This window comes from Etheostoma spectabile, chromosome 18, assembly GCF_008692095.1.
Source record: "Etheostoma spectabile isolate EspeVRDwgs_2016 chromosome 18, UIUC_Espe_1.0, whole genome shotgun sequence".
NCBI lineage: Eukaryota > Metazoa > Chordata > Actinopteri > Perciformes > Percidae > Etheostoma > Etheostoma spectabile.
In genome coordinates, this window is record NC_045750.1 from 25,996,782 (window position 1) to 26,004,234 (window position 7,453).

Genomic DNA, 7,453 nt, shown 5'->3' on the forward strand with positions numbered 1-7,453 from the left:
AAAATGATCAGCTGCAGGGGATACTGGAGGGGGTGAGACAGGAGAAGAATCCGCTCAGGGCAGAGCTGGAGGACAGGATGGAAACGATGCAAACTGAGGTTTGTGACAAGTTGTACTGCCCTGTTTCCATCACTAATGTTTTTTAGATAAGACATTTTGAGTCAAGACTATTAGTAAAAGTTAACCGCCTGCTGTGCTGTTATTTAGTGTAATTTTGACACAGTGCAACAACTCAGCTACAGGGCTCTACACTAATCTTTTTTTTCTTGTGTGTGTGTGTGTTGAATGGACTCAACTAATAGTTGCAGCTTTAGTATTAAGACAACTCACTTCCATGGCCCTCCTAATTATTTGAAATAATAATTAGGTCTCCATTCTTTCCTGACAGATTCAGAGGCTGACTGAGGAGCTTGAGAGTGCGCGAGCAGAGAGAGAGAGTCTGCTGTCTGAGAGGACGGCCGACACTCACAGTGAAGAGGTGGAGAAGCTGCAGGAGATACTGGAGGGGCTGAGACAGGAGAAGAATCAGCTCAGGAGAGAGCTGGAGGACAGGGAGGAAGTATTGCAAACTGAGGTTTGTGTTGAGTTCTACTGTCATCACCCCTGTCTGTTTACATCACCAAAAGTAATGTCGTTAGAACATTTTGAGTCAAGACTCCATTTGTAAAGGTTAACGGCCTGCCGTGCTGTTATTTAGTGTAGCTCTGACACTCAGCTACTGAGGTCTACGCTACATCTTTTCCTAAGGAGTACATGTGCAACTTGTGTCTTTTGGTGTAATTAAAGGTATTTATTTTTAAGAATTGTTATTTTACAACAGTAAAACAAATTGGAAAATCAAATACCTACACAACAAACAAATCTAAAAAAGTGAATCTTTGGGTCCAGCCATATAAAGCAACAAACAAGGTTCTCATCAGAGCTTAAATAGAGTGAAACAGCTTATTTACCCACTTAATGGAAACGCACCTAATTCACTTTCTATTTGTTGCCATTGGCTTTAAATTCCCTTGATTTAGGAATAAAGCAACATGACCACATTGTTGCAACAGACTTACTGGGGGATACACTGATCATTTCCAGTATTCCTTACATTTCTTTCCTATGTTCTGCTAAAATGTCTTTGTTCTTCAGATAGCGCAGCTGAAAACGTCTCTACAATCTGTGACTGAGCAGAAGAGGCAGCTGGAAAATGATCTACAGCAGAATATGAATATGGTGAGGCAACCGGTTATTATAAGGCAGTCCAACTTAGCTAAGTATTACATTTCTTATAATTTTGTACTTTGAGGGTTTTGAGAATATTTCGTTGTGCATTCATTCGTAATTTGATACATTTGTATATTTGACTGACTAAAGGTGTTAACGTTTTGTTCCAAGGCTTCCACAACACAAGAACTTCTGACGTCAGTCCAAGAGGAGCTGTGTGCCCAGAAGCAGATAAACTCTGATCTGGAGAAACTATGTCAGGAGAAGGAATGCTCTCTAGATCAACAGGTTGGTGTGTAATACCTCACTTTGCTATACAGTGTTTCAACATTTAATTTAAGGCCTTAAAGTTTCAAATTATTGTGTTCTTAAATAATTTTCAACAAGTCTACGTCAATGTAGCGCTACCTCTTAAATGTTCCTGCAGCGCTTTAGAATGTTTTCTTTACTACTGTGGTGTTGTAGTTCTTTCTGTTAGTCCAACTTTTTTTTGCTGATTACCACTACAAATGAGACCAACATGCAACTTATATTGCAGCCGATCTAGACACCAGTCCTGTAATGCCAAGGAGGATATCGGGGAATGGTTTCAGACAGTGTTTGCGCACTCCGACATCTCATCTTTCTTTTTTTTTTGTGATGTTGTGATATAGGTCTTAAATTTCATTCATAATGGTCTTAAACATCCTAAATCTGACTTTGTTAAACCTGTAGAAACCCTGTTATAGATAGCAGGAATTCTTTATTATGAAACTTGTTTTCAGAGCAAGGCGTTCCTTGTAACTGCTCCCTTCCTCACAGATGAGGACTCTAACTGAGAAACTGGAGAGCACTGAAGCAGAGAGAGACAGTCTGTTCTCTGAGAAGGAGGCCAACCGTCAGACCTCCACAGAGGAGATGGAGAAGCTGCTGAGCAGAGTGAAATCTGTCAGTGAGGAGAGAGATCAGCTGCAGGAGATACTGGAGGGGATGAGACAGGAGAATAATCAGCTCAGAGCAGAGCTGGAGGACAGGATGGGAACAATGCAGACTGAGGTTTGTGTCGAGTAGCTTAGCTTTTATAAAAAAGCATTCATTGTAGGGCTGTACACTTTTTTGGGCACACAATAGCAGTCATAAAAGGAGATTTGGATGGGAAACAATTTAAAGCTACTGCTGAGTTTAAACAGGCGCTTGAATGTTCCTTGTGTCTGCTCCCTTCCTCACAGATGAGGACTCTAACTGAGAAACTGGAGAGCATTGAAGCAGAGAGAGACAGTCTGTTGTCTGAGAAGGAGGCCAACTGTCACACCTTCACAAAGGAGACGGAGAAGCTTCTGAGCAGAGTGAAATCTCTCAGTGAGGAGAGGGATCAGCTGCAGGAACTACTGGAGGGACTGAAACAGGAGAAGAATCAGCTCAGAGCAGAGCTGGAGGACAGGATGGAGATGGTACATTGATACAACTATGGAGTAATTGCTAATCCAGAAACAGTAATGTGGATAAGATGGCTTCTTCAAAGCACTTCTATGTATTCAGTTAATTTATCTTCTCTTCCAACTACAGATCTCAGCCATCCAGGAGAAGTTGAGCGAGCAGGAACATTTGAACTCGCAGCAGCAGGCTGAGAGAGGTGAACGAGAGACCAACCTGCAACAAAGAGTAGGTCCAAACCTTTTTATAGTCCGGGTTTGACGTTAGCCATGTCCCGGGGCAAGTAAAAAAGTATGTTTGGCACGTTGATTGGCCGGAAGCTTTCCGCCTGTCACAATCACAAGTCAGTTTAGTTCAGATGGAAGCAGGGCTACATAAAATAAATAAAACCCAATTTTAACAACCTGGAATTATCCTAAAATAACCAGAAGGAAGCTTTGTCAAAAAATATTGTTAATCCTTGGATGTTCTTTGTGAAGTAAATGGATATGATAATTGAATACACTTGTGATTAAGTTGTTGGGGAACAAGACAAGCACAATTTTCACACTAAATTCACAGAGATACATTTACTGAAAAATGGTTTGTGATCAATATGTTTTCTTATCGGTCCACTGGGTGACGTGTCTTTAACTATCTAAATTATAGTTAAAGATGGGACAGAGAGTTTCATAGATGGATAGCTAGAGTATCATGCATTGAGAGGTGTCCACGTGCCTTTTGTTACATTTGTGTTTGCTGTGGTTCCTTTTTTTTGAATGACCGTCACTGCTTCTGTTGTTGCGGTCAGGTGCAGCAGCTCGAGGAGCAGCTTAAAATACTCAGGGAGAGACAAAATCGTGCGGTTGTTGAGGCCAACACCTCCCAGCAGGTTTGTCAGCAGTCCTACTGGAGTCTTTAGTCCTTTTTACACATAACACAGCCAGTCCCTCACAGGCACATGCAAACTGCCTAAAAACACTGCATAAATACAGCGGTCCACAACTCAAATCATTCATTCTCAGTCTCATTCATTGGAATGAGACTTTCCAGTTAAAAAGTAATTCATTTCATGTATATAGTGCAAAGAACTGGAAGGTTTTTCAAGAGTTAGACAATACTCAGGTCTGCTCTGATGAACAGTAGTTTAAAAAGAGATAGATAGACAATGTGTCACCTCCTCAGTATTATTACAATACCAGGTACCAGTAGGATTTGGACACATTATCTCATTCACTTGAATAGGTGGGTGTGTGTTCCCTTTTTATTATATGTGCTCTCAAAAAAGACATCCTGAAAGGAGCAGACTCTGAACAAAGCAGACAAAATGCAAAAAAAAATAAAAATAAAGCAGCGACCCTAAAATCAACAAGTAACATGAGCAATCGATTCCAACTTCAATTTTCCTATCGTGTACAGTATATGTATGGGGGGAAAAAGATGAAAAGTAGTAAGTTTCTTGAATAGATGAAAAGTCTCATTCACCATTCAGAACAAGTTGGGTTCTGCCGAGTTGTCTGGAAAGGCAGATGATATTTATATAGCTTGTGGTGGAGAAGTGCCATATCTATATAAACTTGTATCACTTGCATAAAATTGTTATATAATAGGTTTGAGGTTTTAGTTTTTTCTCTTCACCTTTCAGTTGCTCAGTGAAGCGAATACAACCATCTCCGCACTCAAAGAGCAGTTGAGCAGTTTGGTTCAGAGCACCAGTGGAGTCAAGGAGACGGTGTCGTCACGACTGCAGGACTCTACTGAGCAGCTTCAGGTAATGTCACCAATTCATTTTTAGTAATCAGAGGCTAAAAGCAAAGACATTCTAACATATTAGGTTCAATATAACTGATCCCACTGAATTTGTATCATTGCAGGAGTCCTTCAGAAAACTCCAGCACTTTATAGACACTTGTTCCAAGTCTAACTTCAAAGATCTGGAAGAAATACTGTCTGCCGTGAAGCGGTCTTATCTGACCTTGCTACCGAAACCCACCGAGGAAGCCTGCAGCGCTCTGTGCCAGCTGTTGCAGCAGACAGCGCGCTGTGGGAAAAACATTAGGGTAAAGATCTTCTTTTATTTATTTAATTTCATTTTAATTAATGCTTTGATCAGGTGATAACCTGAAAACCCCTGCTCTCTGCTTGCACCTTCAGACCCAAGCACTGGGTTACAGGAACCTGTTTGAGGAGTTGGTGAAGAAAGATTTGGCTGTGTTTGAGGAGAGGCGTCTGCAGGATGTGCTGCTGTGTAGAGCACAGGCACCCTGCTACTCCATCAAAGATGAGGACTTCCACACACTGTGGGACCACAGACTGACTGAGCTGCTGGACAAGAGGCAGCTCTACCTGCAGGTGAGCTATGCAACCTTTTTGAAAAGATTGTCTCCCCATTTAGATGCGATAAACATTACAGGGGAAGGTGGGGAATTAAATATTCACCCTGTTCCTCTGTAATTTAACTCATCGTTCCAAATGGCGTTTTAACCATAGTGAAGCTACAGGATATGTTCTGTTATAGACATGGTCACTAGAAGAAAACCAAAAGCTTGTCAAGGGGGGCACAGGAGAGTTTTTAAGTAAATTTAAAGCAAATTTTTAAGTTCAGTATCAGAGTAACCCTGTGATTATCTGTACTTCCATGGATGCATTGCAAACAGAAACTGCCAATAGCTATTCAGCATACTTTTTAAAGGTGCCAATTTGCCAAAATATGAACAAATGTAGCTAAACAATGTTCAAAACAGAATAAGGATCCCTGTAACTAGTTACAACGGAGCATTTGATTAGCTTTTAGAAATGTCTTGCTGTCCTGATTACTTAATTTTTTTCTGTTGTCATATATGTTGTTGTTTCCATGTGTCCATCTTTTAGATTAGAAAAAACATTTTTGATTATTTATTTTTTTTCAGCTGATTTGAAAAGGAAAACAAAATATGTTTAAATCACCCCACCTTCACTACTGAAATAAATCCATTCCAAATGGGACTTTACAGTTAAGGCATTAAGCCAATGAATTTATTCAAATTAAAAAAAAAAAAAAAAGAAAAGAAAAAAACTGCAAACTCTAAAATCTAACGTCTAGATTTTGTGATTGTGATGTGTCCATTTTATCCAACTTGACTGTACTAAAGCGTTATGATCTTTTGGTTTTGTAGAAAATGACCAGCCTTTTGGAAAAGCTCTGGGCCAACATGACTATTTACCCCAGTGAGCCGTCAGCTGAGCTCAGAGACGGCAAGAGGTTCAAGGAGCAGATGCAGGCCGTGCTTACTAACCAGCCAATCAGCTTCAGCAGGATGGACAGCATCCTGAGATCTGAGCTGGACCACTTATCTGCAGTGGCACACAACTGGAGATTGACTCTGCAGGTAGGGTTTAACATTCACTTATCTAGTTGTACATTTTTTTTGGTCCTGTTTGTTAGCTAGCAGGATATCTCAAAACATAACAGAAACAGTCACTTATATCACATAAAGTAATTATATCAAGTAAGTATTATATCAAGTAAATAGCAGAATTAAACAATTAGTTTGGAGAATGAACCCAGTGTTGTGAAGGTGACATCAACGGCCACAATTTGATGCTGAACTTTGAATGAAAACCTAAGTGGGACAGTTTAAAAGGTGTTCAGCTGTACTGTCTATTTATTACAATTGAATGGAAATAGCAGCCAGCTATTCAGAATCATGTCTAAGTACTGATAGTTTGACATTCAGTAAGTCAAGGTATTGATACATGGCCATGCCCATTTCCAAAAGCAGTTTTCATTAGCAGGTAGGAAGAAATCCTGGTTTCAACCTGATTGTCTTCACTGTAATCATTTGGAATTGCCTTAAAAACTCATGGCACTGTTTTTCCCCCCACAGGGTATGCATTGCAGTGATTATTCTCCTCTTTTTTTTTTAATATATCATTTCATACTATCCACCTGACTCGTGTAGGACATCATTGATGAACAGAATGGTCTGCATGAAGAGCTGAAGCTGCTGATGGATCAGGCTGATTCTCAACTCGGAGAGGAGAGGAGTAAGACCTCCACTCTGCTGCAGGCGCTGGAGGGAGCACCTCTGAAAACAGAGCTCTCCCTGCTGAAGGACAACCAGCAACTTGTGCTTCAGCTCCAGCAAACTGAAGAAAAAGTCAAAGTATGTCTAACAAATCAGTTCTTTTGTCTTTTTTATTGTGTGTGTATGCTTATAACAGTTGTCACTTATTAATATCATGTTTGTAGTAACAGAGTTCTTAGTTAGTTTCAGGGTGTCTACTACATTCACATAGCACATCCATTGCTATACCTTAGGAAGATCAGACCTGTCTTTTGTCACTTAAATAAGTGCTGCTCTTCCAGGTTGTGATGGACCTATACATATTTTATTATGAAGAATTAGTAGGGGTGGGTTTTGTTCAAAAAAATTGCGATACCAATTCCCTGACTTTGATACTGGTTCCTAAAATATACGTTCTTCGATACCAATTTAATAAGACAAAAAGAAATTACTACATTACAGCACAAATCTTCTAATTAATTTTTCAGCTTCTACTACTAAGCCCCATCTCTGTGGGCAAAGTTTTCCCTGCCTGCCTCTACGATGTGTAATATTAAACAATTATTACTAGATCTTGGTGGAAGCATGCTGCATGCCTATTGGCTCACTGACTCTGATGAGATTTGCTCCCTAGGTGTTGAAATTGGGTGTTGACTGATGAGGGGATTTTTGATACTCAATGCTTAAATTCAGTCGGTGCCTAGAAAGTATGGAATTCAGTACCCAGCTTTCAGAATTAGTAGCTAATATTCTAAGTTTTCGCAGTTTTTGTGGCGTACCTTATTTTCACATTACTGGTGATTATT

The 7,453-nt window shown here is 40.0% G+C and overlaps 1 protein-coding gene across 1 annotated transcript in view; it reads left to right on the top strand.

The window, feature by feature from the left end:
• The window catches only part of cenpe (centromere protein E), a 27,878-nt gene that overhangs the window by 16,118 nt on the left and 4,307 nt on the right, over positions 1-7,453 (top strand). Inside the window, exons 32-44 of the mRNA XM_032543679.1 lie at positions 59-98; positions 389-574; positions 1,135-1,218; positions 1,381-1,497; positions 2,011-2,244; positions 2,418-2,639; positions 2,755-2,850; positions 3,413-3,493; positions 4,247-4,372; positions 4,476-4,661; positions 4,744-4,953; positions 5,757-5,969; positions 6,543-6,746. Of these exons, the coding sequence (XP_032399570.1) occupies positions 59-98; positions 389-574; positions 1,135-1,218; positions 1,381-1,497; positions 2,011-2,244; positions 2,418-2,639; positions 2,755-2,850; positions 3,413-3,493; positions 4,247-4,372; positions 4,476-4,661; positions 4,744-4,953; positions 5,757-5,969; positions 6,543-6,746 (1,999 nt within the window). The remainder of the gene's footprint in view (positions 1-58; positions 99-388; positions 575-1,134; positions 1,219-1,380; positions 1,498-2,010; positions 2,245-2,417; positions 2,640-2,754; positions 2,851-3,412; positions 3,494-4,246; positions 4,373-4,475; positions 4,662-4,743; positions 4,954-5,756; positions 5,970-6,542; positions 6,747-7,453) is intronic.